This window comes from Canis aureus, chromosome 5 (genome assembly GCF_053574225.1).
Source record: "Canis aureus isolate CA01 chromosome 5, VMU_Caureus_v.1.0, whole genome shotgun sequence".
NCBI lineage: Eukaryota > Metazoa > Chordata > Mammalia > Carnivora > Canidae > Canis > Canis aureus.
Window position 1 is genome coordinate 84,380,398 of NC_135615.1, and position 15,198 is coordinate 84,395,595.

At 45.6% G+C, this 15,198-nt stretch overlaps 1 protein-coding gene across 2 annotated transcripts in view; it reads right to left on the bottom strand.

Moving 5' to 3' along the window:
• Window positions 1-6,635: 6,635 nt before the first annotated feature.
• The window catches only part of PDPN (podoplanin), a 29,690-nt gene continuing 21,127 nt past the window's right edge, over window positions 6,636-15,198 (bottom strand). The window contains exons 3-6 of one of the 2 annotated variants that reach the window (XM_077899574.1): window positions 14,196-14,325; window positions 10,084-10,122; window positions 9,399-9,510; window positions 6,636-8,393 (exon numbers count right to left, since the gene is read on the bottom strand). In XM_077899574.1, coding sequence (XP_077755700.1) covers window positions 8,387-8,393; window positions 9,399-9,510; window positions 10,084-10,122; window positions 14,196-14,325 — 288 coding nt within the window. In that variant the 3' untranslated portion in view covers window positions 6,636-8,386. The remainder of the gene's footprint in view (window positions 8,394-9,398; window positions 9,511-10,083; window positions 10,123-14,195; window positions 14,326-15,198) is intronic. The other variant, XM_077899575.1, reaches the window with a different exon arrangement.

Below are 15,198 nucleotides of genomic sequence, written 5' to 3' on the forward strand. Positions count from 1 at the left end.
TGGGCTGCTCACGGGCTGGGCTAACTTCCGAGGGCAGCCGCCACAAATTACCGCCAACCAGAGCGACTAAAACAACAGGAATTGATTTTCTCACAGTTCTGGAGGCCCCAGTCTGAAATGCAGGCATTGGCAGGCACATCTCCCTCTAAGGTTCTAGGGGAGACGTCACGTCTCTTCCAGCTTCTGGGGGTTCTGGGGCTCCTTGGCTTGTGGCAGCATCGCTCCGACCTGCCTGTGTCTCCGTGTGGCCTTTCTCCCCATGTGTCGCCGCTTCTGTGTCTCCTCCTCTTAGAAGAGCCCTTGTCATGGTATCTAGAGCTCACCCAGTTCATCCAGGATGATCTCGCCTTACGGTCCCAAACTTGCTTACATCCGCAAAGACCCTTCTTCTTCCAGAGAAGATCATTTTCACAGGGACTGGGATTCAGGACTTGGACTTCCCATCTTGGGGGCCACGGTTCAATCCACTCCGGGTGGGGTCGGCTCCAGCTGCTCTCTGAAGGGATGTTGATAAAACAATTGAGAATTTCCCAATTGATCCCACGCATACTCCTTGCCTCCTGTTTATATATTTTTTTAAGATTTTATTTATTTATTCATGAGAGACACAGAGAGAGAGAGAGAGGCAGAGAGACAGGCAGAGGGAGAAGCAGGCTCTATGCAGGGAGCCGGACGTGGGACTCGATTCCGGGACCCTGGGGTCACACCCTGGGCCAAAGGCAGATGCTTAACCGCTGAGCCACCTGGGCTGCCCTCCTTGTTTCCTGATTAAACAGGGAAAATATTCAATTTAAATTTGTGTGCCTAGAAATTCTTATTCATTTCGGTGAAGGTAACAATCATGAAATCTTTCCATTTTTGAAAACTTCCCCGGGAAGATTTTGGATTGTGGATCACCGCAGAAGGATTTTTCTCAGGAGCCAATGTCATATCTTTAAATTCCTTTTCTGTTCCATATTAGAAAATCTCTTCTAACATCTGATACGTCACATTGTACTTTTAAAAAAGCCACCTGGTGGCTCGGCCGGTGGGGCATCTGCCTTCCACTCGGGTCATGGTCCCAGGGACCAAGCCTCAAATCGGGCTCCCTGCTCATGGGGAAGCCTGCTTCTCCTGCTTGTGTTTTTTCTCTCTCTCTCAAATAAATAAATAAATGAAATCCTTTTTTAAAATGCCGACTTTTACATTGACTAAGTTTCATTTTTATTATAAATAATTGACTATCTCCAAAGATGTTGTCATGGAAGGTGGATGAGACATTTCTATCGTTTTGAAAAGAAACAATAAATGTGTTTTATTAAAATATTTTCTTATAGGAAAAAACTAAAGATCAGGAGGTCATCTGAAGGAGAACAGATGGATAGGGACAAACGATCATTTCGAAGTTATCAGCCTTTTAAATCCAATGAACTTAGACCTTCTTCCTCTGAGCATCACACTCAGAGGAGAGATGCCAAGCAATTCCTAGTCAAATCTGGGTAATTAAATATCCAAAATATTAACTCACCTTTGCTTTTATTTTTCCCAGGGGACAAAGTCCTGGTCTCTGGGAACACGAGAATTCTTTTATTATGACCCTATTTGTCATAGCATGGTTTCTAATTAGACAATTCAGAAACATCCTAAATATGCATCTGCAAGGAAAAGCTTAAGTAAATGCTGGTCTAGTCGTGACCCAGTGCTCCACACCAGCTACAGAGATGCCCAACTCACAATGAGGGGGGGAAAGCAAGTTGCAGAGAAGGATCCCATGCACTTAAAAGTTGAAAACATGCACAACAATGCTATATCTTTATGGTACCTGCACATAAAATAAGAAGAGTAGTAGAAAAATATACATGTTTCCAAATGCAATGCATTCGATTCAGGAGAAAGATCCATCTGGGAAAGTGAGCAGGAAGGAACTGATGCCAGGAGGACAGTAGGTGCTGGGTTTTATTTCTCGAAAAATATTATGTAGAAAATATGAGAAGATGTTAGGGTTTGCTAGAGCGGAATGGTGGGCATGTGGGGCTTTGTTATTAATCCCTGTATTTTTCCAGATGTTTAAAATATTTTTTTAAGATTTATTTTTATTTATTTATGATAGACATAGAGAGAGAGAGAGAGAGGCAGAGACACAGGCAGAGGGAGAAGCAGGCTCCATGCCGGGAGCCCGACACGGAACCCGATCCCGGGACTCCAGGATCGCGCCCTGGGCCAAAGGCAGGCAAGAAACCGCTGAGCCACCCAGGGATCCCCTAAAATATTTCTTAATTTAAAAAGTAAGTTCCCTGTCTCCCACTGGCTGAGGACACCATGTGTTCAAAGTGTACTACCGTTGACCTGATGGGGAAACAATTGATTTTGGGATCGTGAGTTCAAGCCTCACATTGGGCGAAGAGACTCTTGATCTTGGGATCGCATTGGGCGGAGAGATTCCTTTAAAAAAGAAAAGGAAAAGAGAAGAGAAGAGAAGAGAAAGGAGAAGAGAAGAGAAGAGAAGAGAAGAGAAGAGAAGAGAAGAGAAGAAAGAAAAGAAAAGAAAGAAAAGAAAAGAAAAGAAAAGAAAAGAAAAGAAAAGAAAAGAAAAGAAAAGAAAAGAAAAGAAAAGAAAAGAAAAAGACATGTGGACCAAACAAAGGAGGTCCAGAGAATGAATCAAGATACCTGGCCTCTGGTTATGCTTCAGGCACATGGTAACTCTGTAATTTTAGGCAACTGTTTGAACCTCAGTGTCCTCATCAGTAAAATAGGGATAATCTCTCTCACCTACTTCACAGGGAGGTAGTGAGGGCAAAATGAGGCCATAATAACTGGAGCAAGAAGACGTTGTTGGGATAATTGCTGCTAATGACTGAGCAGTTACTGTATTTTCAAATAGGCAGTAAACATTCATTATTGTAAACCTATTAATAACTCTATGATGTAGGTATTATTGTCTATGGATTTTTTTTTTGTCATGTAAAAAAAATAGTAAGGCTCAGAGGCAGACGGTTTTCCCAGGTTCTTCCCTCCAGAACCAATCCCTGCCAATAAGGAAGGGGCAGTGACATGGGGGTGAGGGTGACCCTGGTGATCCAGCACAGGGAGTTCTGACCAACAAAGACGATGGTGAGCGGCCAGGAGAAGCAGATGCCCTGAGACATGGGACGTCTTGCAAATGCAGAGTGAATCGGTCTGGTGGCGGCAGAAACCAAAGGTGAGAGAGGCTGCTGGGCCAGGGAGGGTGTGCCTAGGGGACGCCATGGTCCATAGGGGATTTAGGCTGGGGGTTTGTGGAAGTTATAAATCAGCAGAGGCCAGGAAGCAGCAGGAAGCAGGGTGGTGTTGGCCAGTGACGGTAGGAACAACGGAACAACGGGAGGAACATGCTAGATGTTCGGTGTAGAAATCCCGTTCTTTCCTTTCAAACCTGCAACACCCACCGCGCCCCCTCCCGCCCTCCAGTGACTGGATGGCAACTCCACTTTCCAGTTGCTCAGGGCAAAGTCCTTTGAGTCATTTTGACTTCTCTGGGTTTTTTTTCTTTTTCCATATCCCATGTCCAACCCATCAGATAATTTTGTTGATTTTACTCAAATTACAGCCAGAACCAGACCACCTTATGCCATCTCTGTTACAGCCATCTGGTCTGAGCTTGGATTATCACACAGGCTTTTCTTTAAGATTTTATTTTTAAGTAATCTCCACACCCAGTGTGGGGCTGGAACCCACAACCCTGAGACCAAGAGTTGCGCAATCCCCCGACTGAGCCAGCCAGTCACCCCATCACACTGGCTTTTCAACTGGCTGGTTCCCAACAAGAAGTGAGAGCGTTTTTAAAAAATTTTTTTAATTAATTTATTATTTTTTAAAATTTTATTTATTTTTAGAGAGCGAGTGAGCATGCGCGAGAGAACATGAGTGGGAAGGGCAGAGGGAGAGGGAGAGGGAGACTCTCAAGCAGACTGCACACTGGGCGTGGAGCCCCACATGGGACTCAGTCCCAAGACCCTGAGATCGTGACCTGAGCTGAACCAAGGGTCTGACGCTTAGCTGACTGCGTGACCCAGGTGCCCTGAGAGTGTTGTTGTTGTTGTTTTTTTAATGTCAGATGTTTATTTGAGGTGCACACCATCTCCCAAAGCCTTCCCAAGCGTCCCTATTTACGAGCACCCTCAACCTCTCAGGCGTTGCCTCCTACCGTTCCCCCCCGAGTCCATTCTGTTCCAGCCTCCTGAGCGTCTCTGCCCTCCCCAAGCACCAGACACCCTCCTGTCTCAGGCCTCTGATGCTCCTCTCCTGGGCGGCTTTCCATCCAGATGTCGCCCTGGCTCATCCCAAGCCTCCTCAAGAACCTCGCCCAACCCGGGGGAGGTCTTCGCCACCCCCAGTTCCACGCCTCGCTCCTCCGCTTCTCCCTCCCCTCATTGTTCGCCGCTGCCTCTACCACCCCCAGTCTCCACATACTCTAGGGCTTACTTATTTGGGACACAGCCTGTGTCCCACGCTAGACTCCAAGTTCCACGTGGGCAGGAATTTTCGTTGGTTTCACTCACTGTGTGTCCCCAGGACCTGGAACAGAGCCTGAGAACACGTTTGTTGAATGAATGAATGAATGATCAGATTATTCTCCTCTCTCCAGCAGCCTGGAAGGCCTTGTTGACACCATACATTCCCTTTCCAACTGGTCCTGTGCCATCCACAGCCCCAGACACATCTACAGGGGGGTGCAAAAGGAGGGTTCAACTGGTCCCTTTAGCCAGAACATTCCTCCCCCTGCGGAGGTCACACGTGGACGCTCTAGGTGGTGTTAGTCGTTTGAGCACATGTTAGAGGTCTTCAGGGGCCGTGGGGGGAGGGGGCCCTCGCTTCTGGAACAGCCCCCTGTGCCCGGCATGGGACTTTACTCCTGAAAAGTCTGCATCCGTGGGACGTGGGACGGTAGAGGCAGTAGGAGAGAAGGGAGCGGAACGAACCTGGGAGAAACAAGGCCTCAGGGCTGAGCGTGGGACTGGGGGTGCAGTTGAGGCCGGGAGCCCTGGACTCAGAGGCTCAGCACACGGCGCTTCGCGTCCCTGTGGGACAGGACGACCGGAGGAGCAGGAGCGATGGGGCGCAAGGCGGGGGGACCCAGGCTGGGACACACGTCCGCGGGCCCCGGCCAAGAACGACCGGCAGCCTTCACAGCAGCGGGGCAGTCTGCATACTTCCACTTCGAGATTTTGAATTCATGCTGCATCGTCGCCCACTAACGGGGCTGCATCGTCCATACTCGCGGACCCTGAGGGCGCGGGGCCCAGGACACCCGCTGACCCACGCTCAGCTGGGGGGGGAGCACGGGGAAGAGCAGCCCCTGGGAAGCAAGTCCCCTGGCACCCAGTGGGTCCCGCAGGAGCCCAGCCCAGCGCGTCTGGACTGCTTCCCCCTCCTCCACTGGACTTTAATTAGTAAAAAAAAAATTAAAGTCCAAATGCACATTATTCCCCGTGGAAGCCTCGGCGCCAGCAGCCCCACTCGCTGAGTACTAAGTAAACGCGGATGCCCACGGGGACACCCAGGCCCCCAGGCCCCCAGGCCCTGTTCTTGGCTGGGAACTTAGGGGGCCTGTAGGGCAGAAGCTCCGCTCTCAAGGGCTCTCCCTGGAGAGACAAAGCCAGGGGGTGGCCGGGCCTTGGGGCCCCACTTTCCAGGCCCAGTTAACCCGGGTCGGGGGTAGGCGGCTGCACCCAGGCACCTCGGGGACAGTTGTCCCCTTGCACTGGCGGGCGGTGCCCTGGGGCGGGAGCAGGTGGGGGACACGACCGCACCCCGACCGAGCTGAGGGCCCTGTTCTCTGTCCCTGGGCCGCGTGGACGCGGCTAGTTTTCTGCTAGAAAAAGGTTGCTCCCTAAGCAGCTGCTGGCCATTCCTACAAAGACACTGTAGCCCGGGGAGGTTAAAGGACTCACCTGAGGGATGACTTGTAAACAGAAGGGGACTCCAGCTCCCCGCCTTTCCACTCCGCTTCTCCGGTTAGGACATAGGCACCCGGAGTTCCTGGCGTCCCGATTGAACAGAAGCGGAGTGACAGCGAGGGCGGCAGGTGCTAAGGGCTCTTCTGCTCCCAGCGTCCAGCTTTCCGGAGTGGGGGGCGGCGGGGGGAAGACCCGGGGGCGCATAGGGCTGGGGGCCCCACGGGGGCTGGGGGTGCAGCAGCAGCTCAACCACCAGAAGGGGACAGGGGGACAAAGGCGCAGGGCCTGGCCACTGTCTCCAGACCCGGTAGGGAGCTGAGGGCCGAGGGCACGGAGCACTGAGATGTCCCAGGAGCAGGAGTGACAGGCTGCCAGGGACACAGGCCGCGGGGAGGGTGGCCAGCAGTGGCAGCTGTAACTGCTCCCTCGCCTGGCTCCTGTCCAGTGCCGGGAAGTCAGGAGCCACGCAAGACCTCGTTAGCCCTTGTGACCAGAGGGCAAAGAAGTCCCAAGGTGCCACCCGTCTCACCCCGTTCCTCAGCTAGGCCTTTGCCCCTCCACTTCGGCAGGTGCAGTTGCTCCTTTCCCGTGGATGTACTTCCTGTGACCACTTCTAATTCGCCCCCAATCAAGGGAAGAGGCAGATGTTTACACAGCCGACCATCTCATCTGGAGATGTGACCCAGATGTGATCTTTCCAATCAAAGGTCTGACTCATTGTTACACGCAATCATCTGTTTTATTTTAAAACACGTCCACACTGCATTAAACACCAACACAGATGTGACCAAGAAACCCACAGTCCTGTCCCAGCAGGCGGCGGGTCCAGTGTATGACTTGGGGCGGACGCTACGGTTCACAGTGAGAGGAGAAAAGCAAGGACACAAAAGACAAAACGGACTTTGTCCCCGACTCCAGTTCAGGAATCTGAGTGACGAAACAGAAGGCTCTGGAAGCTCACAAAGCCCTCCTAAGGCCCCTTCTCTCAACCAGCAGATATCCAAATTGGACCTTGGGGGGGGGGACCAGCCCGACTGGGTTCGGGAGGCCTCGCTGTTTAAGATACCACCCCCCACGTTACTGCGGCAGAGAGAGAAATGCGCTGTGCTTTTCCAAAGGATAGTTTACTTTTTCATACGAGTTGCAAGGATAACAGACCTGCACAAGCACAACCGTGACAGAGCATCTGCTCAGCGTAAAATCTTTGTGTTTGGGTAAAAGAAGTCAACTGACCTACGGGAAGAAATGTACTGAGCTGAATGGATGGTGCCCACCTGATGGCAGGTGGGTCCTCTACTTTGACGACCTTTCCAATGATGACCCCATGTAGGGCGTGTGGTACGTGTCACCAAGATGGGCATTTCTTTTATTTTTTTACATCAAGTCTTTGAATCCACCTGCTTTCTTAAAATTACAGGATTATTATGATGTCCTACGTCTTTCCTCTGAGGCAGAAAGTAAATGTTAGGAGCCTGGCAGGTTCTATTTCTCAGGCCAGAGGCACACGCAGGATTTCCTTCTGTGTGGGGACCACCATGGTTCTCGGTTTCTGGTACATCTGAGCCTCGGGCACCATTGGGCCCCCAGCAGTCTCGTTGGCATCAGAGCCAAGACTTCCATATTCCAGAACAAAGCAGCCAATCTGAAGGGCTTAGAGGTCATGGAAAGGAAAAAGCCTGCCCCAGGAGCTCTGGCTCCCCATCGTCTGAGGGAAGAGGAGGCGGCAGGTGGGAGCAAGCCTTTGAGTCACCAAGCCATCGCTGGAGAAGGCAATAAGCAAGCCTAGAGCCTGCCCGATGACCTTATTGCGATAAACAAATCCCTTCTCCAAACCATAGACTTCCCGTTTATGACCTAACACGGGCGCCTTTGAAATTATTTATCTGGGCCAGGGAAAGGCAGTTGGTCATTACATATTATACAAGTTTAGATTTTTCTATTTGATTATTCACATGAAGTTAGGCTTTAAAAAAGCAGGCCAGATTGGAATGTGTACATTTCAACAGATCGGAAATTGCAAAATGCTTCTGCTGTTTATGAACGTCGCACTCAACTCAAGGGCTCCACTGGTATAAATATTTCCAGGCTTGATTGCATTTTAACAATACGAGAGAATGGTCAGAACGGAGATGGGAGCATAATTTCTAACATCAATTAAATTATATTGTCTTAGTTACAAATCAGTTTACGTGGTTTTGCTCCATTTTCTAGGCATTGTGTCTTTTGAATCCTCTTTTGCAAAATTTATATTTAAAAACATTTTCAGAAGACAGATGCCTGCCTAGAGGAGCAAGTCTTGTGAACTGTCTTTCCTTGGGTTACTTTTGGTAAGTGGAGGGATCACCATGGATTTGGTAGTGGGATCGCCAAGCATTTCCATGGGTCATCTTCTCCCACATGCTTGGGGACGGGGAAGTCGGAAACTCTCTTTTAAATGTGTTGGTAGAAGGGCACAATTCTTCAGCTCTTTAGGGCCTGTGGAAACAGAGAAAAAGGTGACTGTCACTTCTCTTACTGGCACTGTAAATAGTAATCCTGTGAGTCATGGTCCTATTGGGTCCTATTGTCCTTTTGTATAAATCTTGCCCTTCTGCAGCCTGGAGCTCTTCTGCTCTCTCTCCTCATTCCTCCTGCCTCCATGGAGGCACCGTCACGGCCACGGTCCGATTCCCAAGCATTTCCAAGCACGTGAACCTGTGACCCTATTGTGGGCTACGTCCCTCCACCCCCGGTTGTATAGTATTTGCCCTCTCTGCCCCCATTATCTATCATCTCCCCAGCAGAAATAAGAAAAAGCTTTCCTCTGGTTATGAGTTTGAATCTTCTGAATTCTTACGGAATTTTCATAAAGAGAAAACTCCTTCTTTTCATAATAGTCGCTGCTAGGGGTTCACTACCAAGTGCGTGGGTGTGTGCAAGGCAAGAGTGGAGGGAGGGGACCCCACCACCAGAAGGATTCTCATTACATGGTGCCCTGGCTCTGCAATGGATGCTCAGCTGGAAGCTACCTACCTCCCTCTGATGTCTGGAAACGGGGCAATTAGGAGTCAAGTTGAAACTTGGTGTGGGTTTTCTTTCAAGTTCAGGTAGTTGAAAAATTAGGACAAGAGGTCAAATTTGGTTAGATCCCAGTTGGAGTCAACTAAAAAGCCATCTCTGGCTCTAACTCTCTTTTTTTTTTTTTTTGGAAACTTAGAAGGGCCAAGTAGATACCTGTTCTACTGGGGGAACTTCAGGTGTAGTCCTCACAGAGGTAAGGCCCTTCTGAAAATGATTTTTTTTTTTTAAAGTAAACTCTACACCCAACATAGGGCTCAAACTCACAACCCCGAGATCAAGAGTTGCATGCTCCACCCACTGAGCCAGCCACGCGCCTCTGAACATGATCTTTATTTAGAGGTTTCTATTAGCTCAAAAGTCGGAGTAGTAGCTATGACTGCTCTCATTTACCTACCACATGGGTGTAAGTTATTTACTTACGAGTACCTTCCTGACATTTTTCGAGCAACCACAATGATGATCCCACCAATGAATCCAATGGCTAGTAAGACTCCAACTATGATCCCAACCAGGGTCACTGTTGCCAGGCCATCTGAATGAGGAGGAAGAAAAAAGCATGAGCCCTAGATAAATGGTTCGCCTGTGAGAAAATGTGTCACTTATTACACTACCACTGCCCCACTGAAGATAGCAGATCATTCTCTAATTTGCTTCTCCTTTTCCAGTGGGAGTTGACTTAGAAGAGATGAAACTTTGGGCTACTCTCATCCCCTCATACGAATGGAAAGATTCCTGGGTCTCAGGATCTATTAAGCATACCACTCATACTGGGTGGCTTCGCTGTTAATTACTAGGTAGTGGTTGTGTGCTGTATTAAATTAGCCCCTCTTTTCATTCTTTGGAACAATAAATTGTGATATGACACCATTTTCCATGGTTGTCATTAAGTGACTAGACTCATTTGTGGTTTGCATATTTTCAAATACAGGCAATCTTCTTTTCTCTCTTAAAAGAGGTTTGAAACCTATTCTTAGAAGGTTCCGTATTCTGCTCTTGTTGACTACAATCCAGGAAAGCATGTAACTCATCAAAAGATTAGCTTCAAAGAAACTTTTTTTTTTTTTAAACTCCCATAAAAATATTTTGGTAACAAAATCTAGCCTACCTTTCTCAACCGTTGTCTCGGTGTCTTCACCTACTTTCTCTGTAAAGAAAGAGACGTAATGATACAGAATTATTAGGATATAATAACTATAATTTAACAATTGGCAAAAGATGAATTTACCCTAAGTGGAAGGTAGCAAAACACAAGCAAAGAGGATAATTTCTTAAATAAATTGGATCAGGGGATTTTGAAGCAAGCTCTGACACGATCCTGTCTTCAAAACTATTATTACTGAATTTATTAATGCTTCTTCACACCTATGAGTTCATACTATTTTGATGTACCTTACTTTTTTCTCATCTACTTTAGAGACCAGAGTCAGGGAAATTAACCCACAAAGATCTTATAGAAATGGTCAAAAAGTTTCAGAGGTTTGGGAAACAAAAGAAGCCAAGGTTATTGATTCTTGGTCCAAAGTCAAGACTATAGAAAACTCATTCACTGTGATAAGGTTTATTTTGAAGGATTTTATTTTGAGAGCAATATATTCTAGTTCTAGAAAATGGGGCCTACACTACCATTTGTCTTGTGATATCAATTCCCTGCCTTTTCTTTAGAAGCAAAATCCACATCTTACAGGGCAGCAATATGCCCAGCTAAGTTTTTTGTTTGTTTGTTTGTTTTGTTTTGTTTTTTATTGGACAGCTAAGTTTAATAAGAGAAAATACTCTTTGTGTTTATGTCACTGTTAGGTTAGGATTTCTCTCTGCAGCCAAACCTAGTCCGATAGTTACAATGGGAATAATATCATTTATCTATCACATTGGTGTGAGTTATTAACTTAGAGTAAGTAAGCAGTAAAGTTGCTTCTTTCAGATAATTTTACACAATGCCTATTTAAAAAAAAAAAAACATGTTTGGTTTGGTTTGGTTTTTCCCATCATTCTCTTTGCATACCAACACTTTAACTCCTCTGAGTAGCACTCATTTACCTAGTTTGCAGATGGAGGAAAAGCCAAGAGGCTGTCTTTTAATTAGACAATGGAGAGAAGTCAATCAATCAGGTCCCTCCCTAGATCTGTAGTTTACAACATGTGAATACTACAGATATCCAAGGGCTTTTCAAATCAAAGGTGAAAGCATTATCTACAAAATGCTTACTTTTTCTAATGTTTGGATTTTTTTTTATTAAATTTTTTTGAAATTTTTATTTATTTATGATAGTCACACAGAGAGAGAGAGAGAGAGAGGCAGAGACATAGGCAGAGGGAGAAGCAGGCTCCATGCACTGGGACCCCGACGTGGGATTCGATCCCGGGTCTCCAGGATCATGCCCTGGGCCAAAGGCAGGCGCTAAACCACTGCGCCACCCAGGGATCCCCTAATGTTTGGATTTGAAAGATGTCTTTGTACCATGGCTTTCTTCAAAAAAAGGCACCTTTACAAGATGGCCCCAGGATAAAGGTTCCTGAACCCAGCTCTGCCACCATGAACTGAAGCCATGGCTCTGGAGCTTTCACATGGAGCTCAAGCTGATGGTGCTATCTCACCATTAAAAAAAATGGTTCAGACTGGTGGATCTGAGGCCAGCCTGGAACAAAGTTATCATGGAATCTCTCCTAATAGGCCATCCCTGGCTGCCAACTACCAGTAGAGAAAGGTCAGTCATTTGTTTATCTTGTCCTAACCTGATGTAACATCATGTCCTGATTCCAGACTTGTAATGCATCATTATCACCATCAATGATGTCATTGGTTGAAAAGGTATTGCCAAAAACTGTGGAAGATGTGTTACCAAATTAGAGATTATTAGTTCTATCCACCCTAGCTCTCACCCAATTACAACTGAAATGTAGTCATGAGAGTGTGTCATATGTGTGAACATCATCATGCTTGGGTGTTTCATGGGAAAGACATCTGCTGCCCTAATAAAATCACCTCTTAAAAAAAACTAAGTGCTTATAATTACATTTTAACTCACATGTGAAAATTTCTTGGGACACTGATGTATTATGTGGAAATGTACCATAAGTCATACTTTTTGTGACAGGGTGAGGCAGGAGACAGGATAGGAGTGTAATCATGGGTATTTTCCAGAGAATTGAGAGTTTTGTTTTAAAGGAATAGGAGGAGTGTCCCGGATGATAGGAAGACTCCTCAACTTGGAACACTCCATTTTCTGCAGCTCATTAGCTGTCAACTCATTTCACAAATGATCGATTCTTCTCCAGACCTTTGAAATGCTTTCCAATGACCAATTATATTGATGATTCTTTCCTTGCTTGGCCCTATTTGACTCTATCTGGTGTTTAAATGTTCACCTTTTTTTGGCATCTCAGAGTGACTTTTGGGCTTTATTTTCAAACCATTTCATAAAGCCCCTTTTTCCCCTACCGTGGTAAAAGACACATGACATAAAATTTACTGTCCTCACCATTTTACAATAGATAGTTTGGCAGCATTGAGTACATTCAGTCTTGACATCACCATCCTCTACCCCCAGGATTCTTCCCATCTCACAAAACTGACACCCTATACTTGCTAAACCCTAACTACCCCCTTAGCTCCTGGCCACCACCATTGTATTCTCTGTCTCTATGAATTGGATTGCTCTAGGTACCTCATATAAGTGGAATCATGCAATATTTTTCTTTGAGTGACTAGTTTATTCCATGTAGCATAATGTCCTCAAGTTTCATCCATATGGTAGCAGGTGTCAGAATGTGCTTCCTTTTAAGGGCTAAATAATAGTCCATTAAATGTACATACCATATTTTGTTTATTCATTCATCTGTTGATGGACATCTGAATTGCTCTCGTGTTTTATGTATTGTGAGTGATGCTGCTATGGGCACTGTGTGTAAAAACATAAAGCAACTAAAAAAAATTTTTTTAAATAGGCTCCACCCCCAATGTGGAGCTTGAACTCATGACCCTGAGATCAAGAGTTGTATGCTCCACCAAATGAACCAGCCAGGCACATCAAATATAAAGCAATTTAAAAAGTTCCTCAGAAGTGCTACAGAGTTTTTAAAACTAGAGTGGTGATTAGGTCTAGAAATGTTTATTGATAATAATAAAGAGTAACTTTCTAGGTGTTCAGCTGTGCAACTGATTTAAGGAACCATCAATTTAGGCAAAGACTTTACTTTCTTTCTTTTTTTTTTTTTTTAAAGACTTTACTTTCATTTAAAGATGGAAACACCTATCTAGGTAAAATAATTTACATAAAGTTGCTCATTAGTAAGCATTCATTGTAGTTATTGAAGGATTGGTTTTTTCCCCCTCTCCCACCCCACTTACTACAATATAAGGCAATTTTTTTAAAGATATTTAGTCATGAGAGATACAGAGAGAGAGGGAGAGAAGCAGAGACACAGGCAGAGGGAGAAGCAGGCCCCATGCAGGAAGCGTGATGTGGGACTCGATCCGGGGACCCCGGGGTCATGCCCTGAGCCCAAGGCAGACGCTCAACCACTGAGTCCCCCAGGTGTCCCAAAATAAGTCAATTTTAAAATACAAATCCCAAACAACTAAATTTTTTCTTAAGAAAGCTCTAGAAATAGGAGGCTATCTCTTTCCATTGTTAAGTTGTCATGGCAATGAGTTTTCCTCATTCTCAGCGATGGTCTACACCTCACAATAACGACAAAGTCCCAATGTGGTGCTCCTTTTACACTGCTGCATGGTTGGTGCCAACTACGAATCAAAGTACAGCCCCTAATCCTGGCAAGACTGGTTTAGAATAGATTCTTGTTCCATGTGTACAGACATGAACTCAGTGTGAGATGGTAAATAGTAGCACAGAATCTATTACAACTCACAGGGGTTGGTTGAGGTTTCTGCTCTTGGGAGTCAATACAAAGTTCTTAGTGTAGCATCATATCAACTTATGGTCAGCAACATGACACAAGTAGCTCACTTGTCCTTGTGGGGACATTATCACTATTGTCATTCAAAGTGAAGAGCTGTGTTCAGCAACCCAATAAATAAAATTCAAGTTAGCAACCCTATAAATTGAATTTTGAACCTCGCACATTATAAGCCTTGGTTCAGAATTCGCTCTTAGCATTCCAGTATGTGCCCTACTAATCGTTAGGTTTGTTCTTGGATATTTGGAATGTATTGATTTGCAAAAGATCAACACCTGTTGGGGCAACTGGTTTTCTTACCTCTGGAGTGACTAGTCACTACATTCAAGGTTGTGGTGCTCTGGCTCTCTTCTTTGGCATGGACTGTGCTTTCTTGAGTCGGCCCATCCTCTAAGTGTAAGTCTGTTACACTCTCTGTATTTTTTGTCACCTATTTGAGAAGTAAATGAGGCAAAGAGAAATAAAACCCAATGTTTTAAAATATATACACAGCCTTATAACAGAAAAGGATTTAAAGTGGCATACATACATAAAATATATGATGACATAAATTTAAAGTGCAAATAAGAAAACAAACAAACAGAAATGACAGACTGGGAACAGGAATACAACCAAATGTACTCCAGAAATAAACACCAAATATTTGGCATGTTGGCTTCCTAGGGTCTTAATTCTCCAAAAAATACTAGGTCACTAGACTTTAATTCTTCCTCTCTCTTGAGCTTGAATGGCATTTTTCCCCTCTAATATTTACTTGGCACATATTATGTTGTATCATCGATCAATGCCCTCCCTACCCCAATTAGAGTAATAACTGGCCTTTATCGAGAGCTTACTGTGTGCTAGGCCCTTTAAAGACTTTCTCATTTACTCCGTAAACAACCTTGTAAAGTAAATCCTATTATTAGTCCTATAGCCTAAATGAGGCCTAGAGAGATTAGACAACATGCCCAAACTCACAGAGCCAACAAGCAAGAAGACTTGGAAGGGATTTTGCTGCCTCCAACGTTCATGCCAATGTAGCATTCAACACATATGCTAGTGAGCACAGGCAATGAAAGCACAATTAGGTTAAGTGGGTCGGCGTCAAACTTAAAAACTTTGTAGCAGGACACAATCAACAGAGTAAAAAGCAACCTATGGAATGGGAGAAAATATCTGCCAATTATATACCTGATAAGACTCTGAAGAACTCCTATGACTTAACAACAGAGAATTAAATAGCTTGATTCAAAAATGGGCAAAAGGGGGCAGGCACCTGGGTGGCTCAGTTGGTTAAGCATCCGATTCTCCATTTCAGCTC